This window comes from Gymnodraco acuticeps, unplaced genomic scaffold, assembly GCF_902827175.1.
Source record: "Gymnodraco acuticeps unplaced genomic scaffold, fGymAcu1.1, whole genome shotgun sequence".
In the NCBI taxonomy this organism is placed as follows: Eukaryota; Metazoa; Chordata; class Actinopteri; order Perciformes; family Bathydraconidae; genus Gymnodraco; species Gymnodraco acuticeps.
The window spans coordinates 2053059-2067022 of record NW_022990513.1 but is presented as its reverse complement, the minus strand read 5'-3'; the positions used below and the strand labels follow the sequence as shown (position 1 = coordinate 2067022).

The 13964-nt window shown below is 40.4% G+C and overlaps 1 protein-coding gene across 2 annotated transcripts in view; it reads left to right on the top strand.

Annotated features, from left to right (window-relative positions):
* Positions 1-4676: 4676 nt before the first annotated feature.
* Positions 4677-13964, top strand: part of far1 (fatty acyl CoA reductase 1) — a 48925-nt gene continuing 39637 nt past the window's right edge. For both annotated transcript variants that reach the window (XM_034227073.1, XM_034227072.1), the window contains exon 1: positions 4677-4801. In XM_034227073.1, the coding sequence (XP_034082964.1) occupies positions 4695-4801 (107 nt within the window). In that variant the 5' untranslated portion in view covers positions 4677-4694. The remainder of the gene's footprint in view (positions 4802-13964) is intronic.

Sequence of the window (13964 nt, the reverse complement as noted above, 5' to 3'; positions counted from 1 at the left end):
TCCCGGGTTTAGCATTAGTTTGGAGGCATATCCGTGTTGGACTTGAGAGAAGTTCATAAACATGTCCGTGGTAAAATGTTTGGAACACCCAAACAGAAATCTGCCGTGGTCTTCTGGCACATGTCCCTTGAAAATGAAGTCTAGCCACAGATTATTTTCTTTTTCCACTGATGGCATTGCATGCAGTCCCCTGTCCCGAGTCTTGCAGCCAACAACAGCACAAAGTTTAACTCGCTTAGACATCCTGGCAAGAGCAGACAAAAACACAGATGTGACTGGAGTTGATTTAGCCTGCTGATAGCCTATATGCGAATGAGAGGTTTGGCAATGCACGTGGCCGTGGCTCATTCCCCTGATAGGTGGAGAGTTGACCAATAAGCGGAGCACGTCTCTTTGTGACATAGGAAAGTGTTGAAATCTGGATCCGTTTTTTTCAGATCCGTTTCAGCCACTTTTTTAGAGATTTGGCGAAGGAGGAAAATAGAGAGGGTTGTGTTTTCTGACACTTGGTGAGTTCCCTGGAACACCGGGGACACATATTCATGTATAAAAGACGTCCAAAGGTGCATTTTGCATGATAGGTCCCCTTTAAATTTGGCTATAGCACTAACAGATAGGTTTCTGCTGCAAGAGCTTTTGACTAATGCTTTGTAGTCTCGTAATAGTACTTCAAAAGTTACTAAGAAATGGTCGGATAAAGCAGGATTATGCGTTTCGACTAATAGTTGCTCAATTTCAATACCATAAGTCAGAACAAGGTCGAGAGTGTGATTATAGCAGTAGGTTGGTTTATTTACACTCTGACAGAAACCAACAGAATCTAATATAGAGTTAAATGCAACAGTAACGGTGCGTCCACACAGCAGCTTTGACCAAATCTTGAAAATCCTGGAGCTGGGCGTGTCTGACAGTTTGGGGATTTCGCGACCAACAACCAATCACATGAATATCACATGAATATCCCGCCCCCGACATACAAAGCAAAAAAACCCGGTTCTTCTACACTATTGTCAAATAGGAAGGGCTATGATGAACATTTATTTTTTTAACATTTTGAACATTTATGAGATTAATGTTTATGGTGCTATTTTATGGTACATTCCATGCTGGCTAATGATACTGTCTATGCTTGCTAGCAACGAAGTAAACTAGCAACGAAGTAAACTGGATATAAAATCCCCAAACAAGCGAAAACCTACCAGTTTCACGCACTGTCTCTGCCACCTCCCTCCATGCCTGGTTCCTCCGGTTTGTATCCCGGTAAGTAAATAGGGACTGGTCATAAAGAACCGGGTGATTTGCTACCGCAATAACTAAGTTCTCCTCCATTTTGGTGGAATATAGAAATGAACTGCGGGTCTCGTTCTCCCAGCTTGCACGCGGTTTGATTGGCTAGCGCTTGAACTGTCAGATTTGCATAAACGGATCTGATTGGCTGTCGCTTCCAGCTCAGCCTCAAAAGTTGAACATTGTTCAACTTTGGAATCCTGAACATCCTGGAAATCCTGGAAATCTTCGCCTCGCCCCCCCACAATGCAATTCGGCAACAAGCGAGGGAAAGTGACGTCATCCCCATTCAAAGTCAATGGGCGGAGACGCGCTGGAAGCGGTGGACAAATCGCCAAAAGCTGCTGTGTGTACGGGCCGTTAGGCTATTTTTATCATTGTCAACATGAATATTAAAGTCACCTATGATAATGACTTTATCTGTTTTAAATACCAAAGTTGATAAAAACTCATAGAATTCTGATAAGAATTCTGAACAAGGACCTGGTGCACGGTACACTGTAACAAATACGATTGGCTGCAAAGTTTTCCAGGTCGGATGCGTAAGACTAAAAACGAGGCTTTCAAAGGAGGTATAATTTAATTTTGGTTTAGTATTGATAAGTAAACTTGTATCAATGATTGCTGCAACTCCACCTCCTCGGCCCGTGCCTCGGGCAATATGAGTATTGATATGGCTGGGTGGAGTGGCCTCATTTATGCTGACATATTCTTCATGTCTCAACCAAGTTTCAGTGAGACAGCATATATCAATATTATAATCTGATATTAAATCATTTATCAATATTGCTTTAGATGCTAGAGATCTTATGTTTAAGAGACCACATTTAATATTCCTGTTTTGTTGCACTGTAGTAGTTGTTACATTTACTTTTATTAGGTTATTATTAGTGCTGTCAAAATTATCGCGTTAACGGCGGTAATTAATTTTTGGAATTAATTGCGTTAAAATATTTAACGCATGTGCAGAATGGCCGGCCCTTACGTGCCACCAGTGGCAGCGCCAGGGTATGGCTGGGGTAGGCTACACCCATACCAAAAAATTGCTTAGCCCCACCATGAAAAATGATGTTAAAGGAAGCAAAATAAAGTCTGCCAACTCGCGCGGAGTAAATTGCACAGACAGCAGTAGTAAGATTGATTTCAGTAGCCACGGTTTTGAAAACTTTTGTCACGTAGTGATCGTCTTCTCAATAGAACATCTTTGATAACGGGCGTGGTGTGTTGTTGCAGGAAGTCCCGACGGAGAATACTTTTGCTGTAGTACAGGGGTGCACATAACTGGTACGCAGGTTATGTGCGTAATCTCTCTGAAATGCGTACAGTCACTTGTGTCACAAAGGGCATTTGCGTACCGACGTACTTGTGAAGCTTTTCCAGAAGGCGGTTAGATCACCGGACGACAGAGTCGGTCTCCGTGTGCACAGACAGGGCTGCTGTTAACGTCGGTCTGTACAACGGAATTGTGCCAAAACTACGCCAACCGGCTACGGAGGGAGACTTCCCCCCTTCACTGGAGAACTGCGCTAAAACAGCTGATCACAACGTTCACACTCTGTGGTCACGAAGTACTCCACTAGCCCCCCCCCGTCGACTTTCCTGAAGTACTCCCCCGTTGATAGAAATCAACACGTAATGAATTAAGACCCCACGGTTTGATGATTGATAGGTGTGTGGGTTGTCTTTCATTTTGACACGCAGCATTTTTTTATAATAAACATAGATACTGTATGTTAAATGGATATATCCGCCTTCTTTCATTTATCTTTCCATTCCCACAACAATATACATAAATAAATGGCATATTTTGGACATAGTTCGAATGGTGATTAATCATGATTAATTAATTTTTAAGCTGTGATTAATCTGATTAAAATTTGTAATCGTTTGACAGCCCTAGTTATTATGTATGACACCTCTATTAGGTTTTACCTTAAATTGTCCTTGGGCAGACACACACACCGTTAATATTGGGTATTTTATTGGGTTCAGGATTCCTATGGATGACTGCCTAGGAGAGAGCGCAGAGAAGCGTGTAAGACTGCGACTCCGCCTCCTGGTCTCAACTCCAGTTTGTCATGGATTAAGTCCACAAAGCCCTGAAATGTTTGCTGAAATGAGATCTGCACCTTCCAAAGTAGGATGAATGCCGTCTCTCTTAATCAGACCAGGTTTTCCCCAGAAGGCTGTCCAATTATTTACGAAGCCCACATTGTTTGCTGGGCACCACCAAGACAACCAGCGCTGGTTTTATTATGAAAACGTCGAGACCGGAAATACTGTTTTCAACCCGTAACTTTACATGGAGGCTGCCGCACACCTCAAATCATCTTCGTAATATCTATCAAACTATAGGCTATATCCTACATATCGATTGGACGTGGATTCTAAAAATACAATATACACTTCTCGCTAGAAATCTAATCAAAAAGCGTTTTAATGGCCAAACTATTCTACAATTTAGGATTTTACAGAGGGTTATTTGTGAATAAACGACCATCTGTAACGTTTGCATTCAACGGGAGCAGGACGTATTAAGTGCTTGAACAAACGACATATTTGGTCGTAATAATTGGGCCTGAACAATCGGCATATTTGGTCGTATGAGCTGGAGGACTTGTTGATATTTTGCCTAGTTATCTGTCCTGCCCGGTTTTGACCCTGCCTGCCTGTTATCGGACCTCAAGTTTCGTGTCTGCCCCCTGATCGGATTTGTTTGCCTGTTTGACGGATCACCTGGTTCTGAGCCCTGTTTCTGCCTGCCCCTTAATTGGATTTGTTTGTCCGACTGCTGGATTTGCTGGTTTCGACCCTGCCTGTCCCTGACCCGAATAAACCGAACATTCTGAACACTGGTTGTATCTGTGTCGTACACAATCATATATGTAGGCCTATCCTGATGTGCAGGGTTCCTCTGGATGAAAACACATTTTGTATATTATACTACTGCCCAATTGCCCTCAAGGACAATTAGGGTTCATTAGCAATAGTGAACAGCCCCTGAACATTGCCCACCTGTTCTGTGGACACAGTGAGTTTTAGTCAACCTGAATCATTTTTATTAAGAAGTGAAGAAGTGAAATACTATGGCAGCTAATTTCTGCCACAGAAAATAAAAAAATCCTGTAATTCAAAATTATAATTTACTATCTCATTATTTGGAATGAAATTAACTTTAACATTTCTCATTCGTTTTAGATAGAAAGTCATAATGAGATAGTATGTCATAATAATTATATAGTATGTCAAAATAAAAAGATAGTAAATCATAATTATGATTTACAGGATCATTTCTTTATTTTCTTTGGCTGATATGGGCTTCCATAGCTATACGGAGGAGTGGGGCCTCTGTTTCACCCTATCTGTGCCGGGGGCCGCCGTCCTGCTGACGTCACGTCGGCAGGCTGATGGTTCCGCCCTGGCTCTCTTCCTGCTCAGCTCCTCTGTCTCTTCTCACGCCGCTCCGCCGCACAGAAACTCACAACTTCCAGAACCGGGAAACATCACATTTTGGGTACGTACCCCCCTCAATCAATGCTCACGATCCGCAGTCACTGAGCAGCCGCCCCAGCTAAAGCTAACTGCCGCGAGGCTCCAGTGTGTGACGGGTGTAGGGAGAGATGCGGAGGAGGGAGGGAGGGGTGTTGGTCGCAGATATACGCAGATAGAGGAAAAAAGTTACTCTTTGTGGGTAATACCGTTTACTCACATTTCACTGTCACGAATAAAGTCAGTCGTGACCCCCCAGCCTACATGGGGCTCAAATGTTAAACAACAATCTTAATGTGCTATGGTTCTCCTTTTTCCACCCTGTCGTTTCCTCTGTAGTTAGTTTAAGCTCTAAATGAAGGGAGGACGTCTGCTGGCAACACAGTAAGCACAGGGGCGGCGGGTACTGTAGGCTAGGGAAGGCTAAGCCTTCCCAAATATGTGTGTCACTGCATCTTGGTAAAATACAAATATAATGTTTGTGTCTTTGACATTAGCGCTACTATGCAGCCACCTGGATATGTTTGAGTTATCTCAACTAACCCTAACAAACGAGCGGTCCTACGACGCTGGTTATCAACTCGGTAAATCAAGCCAGGGTTTCTCTCCAGCTGAGAGCGCGTTCACGTGAAAGGGGCGGGGTTAGCTACATTTGACCAATCACAAACAGGGACAAGTGTACTGACAGCACAGCGTCATAGATGAGAGTAACTCCTACGTCACTTCCGTGCAAAAATTACGGCCCCGCCCACTTTTGGGGGAAAACAACGCTGTCATTTGAATGGCGGTCAATACAAATTCTGAAGTTTTTGCCAATCCGATCACATTTTTTTGAAAACCGTGGCTTTTTGGATCTTCAAAGAGCTCGATTACGATGGCCAGTCAGGCAAACAATTACATTCGATCATTGTAAATTGACAATCGGTCTCGATATATGGTTAAATTAAAATCAGTAGGCGAGCCTGTAATTTCTCCAGCTCTCTCTCTCATGAGCGAGGCGGAACATAATAGTTGTATCATGCCAACAAGCTGCCGTGTCGTTTATTGCACCTCAAAGATAAAAAATAATCAAGAGTTCAGTGCGTCTGTACTTCCTCTAAGAACAAAGGACAGTAACAGAAGAGCTCTGTGGCTTCAGGCTCGATCGCCATTCAAATGACAGCGTTGTTTCCCCCAAAAGTGGGCGGGGCCGTAAAGTGACGTAGATGTTACTCTCATCTATGAAAATCGATCGCCTACTGCTATATTTAACCATATATCGAGCCCGATCGTTGATTTATAATGGCTTAATGCAATTGTTTGCCTGTCTGGCCATTGGAATCAGGCTCTTTGAAGATCCAAAAGTCTCCGGTTTTCTTACATTTCTGATCGGATTGGCAAAAACTTCAGAATTTGTATTGACCGCTGTTCAACTGACAGCGTTGTTTTCCCCCAAAAGTGGGCGTAGCCGTTATTTTTGCCCGGAAGTGATGCAGTTGTTACTCTCATCTATACTTCATTGATGAAAAGTAAACTAATATTAGACAAATATGAACTTTAAACATCCATGATTTACACATATAATCCAGGATACAAGCCACATAGTTGCACCTGCAAGGAGAATACAGAACAACTGGTTAACAAATAAATAAACTACAGCGTACAACAGTTTTATGATACTGCCCCATAAGACACGAGGGGATCTGACTTTAATTACATTTGAGTTGAGTGTTTCGTCAACTTAATGTGTTGCTTAAAATAATATGTCTGCATACAGTATATGTGACAATGTAAGTGTTGCACGGCCAGATACGGCTCGAGAAGCTGACTCAGATAAGGAAATATATGATATATTATGATATTATATGATCGATGATTTGATTGATGATGTGATATCAGTGTGATATGAATGATAAAGTGCGACACGTCGGCGTCTTCTCTGCAACGGCAGTTTAAACTGTATTTCCTTTATCCTGTAATATGACTTGATAGATTTAAACTCCGCACACTGAGCTCTGATTGGTCAGCAGGCGGTGCTTTCACTGAGTTGATCTGTTTTCTTTAGACGCCGGAGGCGGGCAGCGTCAGGTAAAATAAAGTTATTTAGCCTTCCCAAACCTGAGCCTCACGCACCGCCTATGAGTAAGCATTATCTGATAATTCAGGACGAGGCTGCTGACGGCCTTTCTTTGGATGTGCTGCCGGGCTTCACAGTAATCTGTTACAGTGTAGGGGGGGGGTGTCTCATACTTAATGTAACAACTCCATCAGGTGAGCAGATGAGTGCGTGATGTATGTTGCAGCAATACACGGTAGGGGTTTCACAACTACCAATATTTACTAGTCGACGCGTTTTTCAAAATAGCAGTCGACTAGTCGTTACGTCATAATAAAGACACACAAAGAGAGGTGTACAACTGTATTTTATATCGGAACTCATACAGTTACATTAAACACTGCATTTTAATGTGTGTTACATGGCTGAGTAAATAACAAACAGTAACTGGACTTAGTAAATAACAAACAGTAACTGGACTTAGTAAATAACAAACAGTAACTGGACTTAGTAAATAACAAACAGTAACTGGACTTAGTGAATAACAAACAGTAACTGGACTTAGTAAATAACAAACAGTAACTGGACTTAGTAAATAACAAACAGTAACTGGACTTAGTGAATAACAAACAGTAACTGGACTTAGTAAATAACAAACAGTAACTGGACTTAGTGAAATAACAAACAGTAAACTGGACTTAGTGAATAACAACAGTAAACTGGACTTAGTAAATAACAAACAGTAACTGGACTTTAGTGAAATAACAAACAGTAACTGGACTTAGTAGAATAACAAACAGTAACTGGACTTAGTAGAATAACTAACAGTAAACTGGACTTAGTAAATAACAAACAGTAACTGGACTTAGTGAATAACAAACAGTAACTGGACTTAGTGAATAACAACAGTAACTGGACTTAGTGAAATAACAACAGTAACTGGACTTAGTGAATAACAAACAGTAACTGGACTTAGTGAATACAACAGTAACTGGACTTAGTGAATAACAAAATAACGGACTTAGTGAATAACAAACAGTAACTGGACTTAGTAATAACAACAGTAACTGGACTTAGTGAATAACAAACAGTAACTGGACTTAGTAAATAACAAACAGTAACTGGACTTAGTAAATAACAAACAGTAACTGGACTTAGTGAAATAACTAACAGTAACTGGACTTAGTGAATAACTAACAGTAACTGGACTTAGTAAATAACAAACAGTAACTGGACTTAGTAAATAACAAACAGTAACTGGACTTAGTGAATAACAAACAGTAACTGGACTTAGTGAATAACAAACAGTAACTGGACTTAGTGAATAACAAACAGTAACTGGACTTAGTGAATAACAAACAGTAACTGGACTTAGTGAATAACAAACAGTAACGGGACTTAGTGAATAACAAACAGTAACTGGACTTAGTGAATAACAAACAGTAACTGGACTTAGTGAATAACAAACAGTAACTGGACTTAGTAAATAACAAACAGTAACTGGACTTAGTAAATAACAAACAGTAACTGAGTAATAACAAACGTAACTGGACTGTAGTAAATAACAAACAGTAACTGGACTTAGTAAATAACAAACAGTAACTGGACTTAGTAAATAACAAACAGTAACTGGACTTAGTGAATAACAAACAGTAACTGGACTTAGTAAATAACAAACAGTAACTGGACTTAGTAAATAACAAACAGTAACTGGACTTAGTGAATAACAAACAGTAACTGGACTTAGTGAATAACAAACAGTAACTGGACTTAGTAATAACAAACAGTACTGGACTTAGTAAATAACAAACAGTAACTGGACTTAGTGAATAACAAACAGTAACTGGACTTAGTGAATAACAAACAGTAACTGGACTTAGTGAATAACCTAACAGTAACTGGACTTAGTAATAACAAACAGTAACCCTGGACTTAGTAAATAACAACAGTAACTGGACTTAGTGAATAACAAACAGTAACTGGACTTAGTGAATAACAAACAGTAACTGGACTTAGTTGAATAACTAACAGTAACTGGACTTAGTGAATAACTAACAGTAACTGGACTTAGTGAATAACAAACAGTAACTGGACTTAGTAAATAACAAACAGTAACTGGACTTAGTGAATAACTAACAGTAACTGGACTTAGTAAATAAACAAACAGTAACTGGACTTAGTGAATAACAAACAGTAACTGGACTTAGTGAATAACAACAGTAACTGGACTTAGTGAATAACAAACAGTAACTGGACTTAGTAAATAACAAACAGTAACTGGACTTAGTGAATAACAAACATTACTGGACTTAGTGAATAACTAACAGTAACTGGACTTAGTAATAACTAAACAGTAACTGGACTTAGTAATAACAAACAGTAACTGGACTTAGTGAATAACAAACAGTAACTGGACTTAGTGAATAACAACAGTAACTGGACTTAGTGAATAACAAACAGTAACTGGACTTAGTGAATAACTAACAGTAACTGGACTTAGTAATAACAAACAGTAACTGGACTTAGTGAATAACAAACAGTAATGGACTTAGTAAATAACAACAGTAACTGGACTTAGTGAATAACAAACGTAACTGGACTTAGTAAATAACAAACAGTAACTGGACTTAGTGAAATAAACAGTAACTGGACTTAGTGAATAACAAACAGTAACTGGACTTAGTAAATAACAAACAGTAACTGGACTTAGTGAATAACAAACAGTAACTGGACTTAGTGAATAACTAACAGTAACTGGACTTAGTAAATAACAAACAGTAACTGGACTTAGTGAATAACAAACAGTAACTAGACTTAGTAAATAACAAAACAGTAACTGGACTTAGTAAATAACAAACAGTAACTGGACTTAGTAAAAACAAACAGTAACTGGACTTAGTAAACAAACAGTAACTGGACTTAGTAAATAACAAACAGTAACTGGACTTAGTAATAACAAACAGTAACTGGACTTAGTAATAACAACAGTAACGGACTTAGTAATAACAAACAGTAACTGGACTTAGTAAATAACAACAGTAACTGGGACTTAGTTAAATAACAAACAGTAACTGGACTTAGTGAATAACAAACAGTAACTAGACTTAGTAAATAACTAACAGTAACTGGACTTAGTGAATAACAAACAGTAACTGGACTTAGTGAATAACAAACAGTAAACGGACTTAGTGAATAACAAACAGTAACTGGACTTAGTGGAATAACAAACAGTAACTGGACTTAGTAAATAACAAACAGTAACTGGACTTAGTGAATAACAAAACAGTAACTAGACTTAGTAAATAAAAACAGTAACTGGACTTAGTAAATAACAAACAGTAACTGGACTTAGTAAATAACAAACGATAACTGGACTTAGTAAAATCGACAGCAAAAAAACTCTGTTTACTGAAATGCCCGTAAATCCAGTGCGCAACAGCGCATTGCGCAACAACAGTTTACTCGCTGTCCTCCACGATAACGTCCACCTTTCCAGGTTTTGGTTTGCGTTGAGGAACCCCAACGCATCGACATGTGAGGGAAGGAGGCTTGACCGCTTTCGGGTGACAGTGTTGCCTGCCAGGGAAAAAACCCTCTCACTCGGGGTGCCTGTGGCTGGAATAGCCAGGTAGCTCCTCGAAAGCTTGGCTAAATGGGGGACGCGGTGCGCGTTTTCTGCCCACCACTCCAGTGGGTTATCCATTGTGGGGATATGCGGTGTCCGCTGGCAGTCATCCCGTAGCTCATCATCCGCATCACTGTAGACCCGTTTTTTCTTGCTGCTCGTCTGCCTCTGTCCTGTGCTGACGCCGGTCCGTTGCTCACTGGTGCTAGCATTACTGCTAGTGCTAGCTGTCGGCAGCGGGTGTCTCATCTTCAGATGGTTGCGCATAGCAGATGTATTTTTGTTGTACTTCAGTACAGCTGTACACAACTGACACTTCACTGTGGAGTTGGTTACATCTTTGTTGAAGTACTGCCATACATAAGAATGTCGGACGTGTTTTGAAGCATTTTGCAGCACCTCGTTTACCTCCATTTTTCACACGACTAGTTGACTAGGGCCTACAGCGCCGACTAGTGGTAAAGGTAGTCGACTAGTCGACTAGTCGATTAGTTGGTGAAACCCCTAATACACGGGCAGCAATACACGGGCAGTTCTTGGGGGGAAATGGTACCATCATCCGGTTTAGGTGCTAAATTAATAGTATTATATTTAACATGTTACACATATATTTCTGATTTATTGTAAAGTGTAAGAGATTTAAGATGCTTTTTCCTGCCTACAGATAATTGTTAAACCCTCAGGGGTTAATTTCTCCACTGTCAGATCCACACACAAAACAGACATTTGAGTCTCTTCTCTGAGGTCTCAGTACTCAGACTCCAGTTGTTGCTACTGTTGGTGTCCCATGACATTCCTCTTGTACTGTTTGACTTGTGTGTGTGATTTGACCTGGAAGACATGCCCATACCAGAGATGGTGCATTGTGACATCACTATAAGCAGGGAGCTGGCATTTCTTACTGGAATCGTGTTCTCGGTGTTCCTGGAGAATACATCCATCGCCATGGTCTGACATTGTTGCCTTTTGAATTTCTAATGTTTTCTGCTGGTAAATCTTTTTTTCTGTGTTAGATGACATTGCAAATGGATACTTATTCAAATGGTTTGCATCTCCCTGCTCTACATTTAGTTTTGATGTAGAGATTTAAGGAAATGTCTCTGTGACAAAGGTTTGAAATATCACATTTCTTGCCCTTTGCTTGTCGTTGGGTATTCACGCTCTTCGGGAATGGATTGCTCTTGTGAGACTCTTTCTGCAGGCCGTTTAATCTCAGCCACAGTGCTCAATTTAAGCATTCTAATCCGTCTGATTAATTATTTAAAGTGAATATTTGCATCAGGGATCAAGTGCTGCCTGTCTGACTGCCTGAGAGATGCAGTAGCTCTTCAGAGACACCTAATGGAGGATACCGTGGATGAAGGCCAAGGCAGGTCCCGGCTCAGGCTTAAGATTACAGATCCTACAGTTTGATATCATGGAGACTAAACGAGAACGTACCTTTTAGTCCTTGCTGATATGCTTTAATGTCATCTGTAAGAGACTTTCAGGTTCTCCTTCTCAGGGCATACTGCAGAGGGAAACAGATTTGACCTGTCCCAGTTCTGCATTGGTTCACATAAACACAACTGCAGTGACATACACAGGACCCCAGCTTTGTGTATCAAGATGTATGATCATTACATGATTTATCTTATTTAAGATTTATTTACAACATTTTGTAAGAATTACTTACACAATTAAAACCAAATCCAAAAGATTCCCTCTTCAGTTAGTTCATGACCAAATTGAGTTTGTTTTCTCAAACATGGACACTGAGTTTGTAGACAGGGCAGCAGGAGGAAATCTGAGCCCTGGTGTAGTCCTGCCACTTAATGTGACATTACCTTAACAACTGGCACTTATTCTTTATCCAAATGAATATATGTTAAGTTTATTAACATATACTGTAGGGGTGCAACGGTTCACAAGTCACGGTTCGGTTCATACCTCGGTTTGGGGGTCACGGTTCGGTACGGGTTCGGTACAACAAGGAAAAGCAAACAAAAGTCCCAAATGCATAATATTTTTTTGCTGTTATTTATTTGTAACAGTCGTGCAAGTTTTGGTATGAAAATAAGGAACTCTACCATTTGGAATCATTAACTGTATTATACAGTTAAAAACAAACCACAAACAGTAACACACACACTCAGATGGCCATATTATCTATAATGGCTAATGTCAAACTAAAAGGTTAAATAAGCTGTACAACTAAAAATAATGTCTTGAAAATATTAAAATAAATAATAAGAAAGTGTTTCAATAAAAGGCAATACAGAACTGTATAACATCTCCTGATGTCAAAATATAAAATAAATACAATGATAAATATAAAACAAAATAAAATCTGTACCTTTAGGAGCAATGTCTAACATGTGTAATTAATTTGTGAGTGTGTGAGGCCATTATGCCTAAATAAAGGTACTCAAGCTTTACTCTATTTTCAAGTTGTTCTTCAGAAAGATGAGTTTGTCTACGTTGTGAGGGCGGATCTGTTGGCGGTAACTGTGTCACCTGCCGTCGAGAAAACCCTCTCGCTGGGGACTGAGACTGACTCGGATGTGATTGAGCATGTTTGAAGTGTTACCACTAGCATTCCGCACCGCTGTCGAACAACGCCGACACACCGTCCTCGTCCGATCCACAACTCGCACACCATCATTGTTGTAGTCCACAGGGAACCTGAAATGTTCCCACACTTCTGATTTAAAAGAAGCAGGTGGGTCTTCTAGCTCCTGTGTGTTGTGTGAACTCGCCGTAGCTACTAACTTTTCTTCTTCATGTATTGTGTTCGTTTTGTTGTGTTTTGTTCTTCATTTGTTATTTACGGGCAGCTGGCTTTTAGGCGCAATACCGCCCCCTGGGTTATAAATAGTGTAATACTGCCCTGAGTGACAGACTTTTTTCCCACTCGTAAAAAAAGGCGTATTTGCCGTGTGACTGCATGTGCCGAACCGTGACGTCCGAACCGCGACGGGACGAATACGGATACCGTTACACCCCTAATGTACAGTATACATTTCTGACATACAAACGTTGTCTACTTGTTGCTCTCATTATCATTGTGAGTGCTGTGCTTACAGAGATGACAGCCAACAAAAATAAGTTGAAATAATCCTGATTAGTTTCATTTGGGTTGGTCTCATCCTGTCCGAGGTATTTTTTGCATCTCTGTAAAACCTAGTAATTGAGCAGCACATGTCGAGGACTGTGCTCACATGTTTGTACTGACGGTGTGTCAATATCAGGTTGTGCAGGACGACACACGCCCTGATTTCACATTTATCTGGCTGCTGCTTGCATCGAAGAACAAAATAACACGAGACACCAGAGGCCTGTACTACAAAGCCGGATTTTCACTTAGCGAGCTAACTTCAGGGAAAACTCTGGGTTTCCGGTCCTACGCCAAACGAGCCGGATCATTTGGCTCGGCTCACCAAGAAGAGCCGGCTCTTTCGGCTCCCAAACGGCTCTTCAGTTTACCACATATTATACCTTTTATAATTCAATCAAATGTAGCCCTGTTTTGACTAATGATGTGTACAC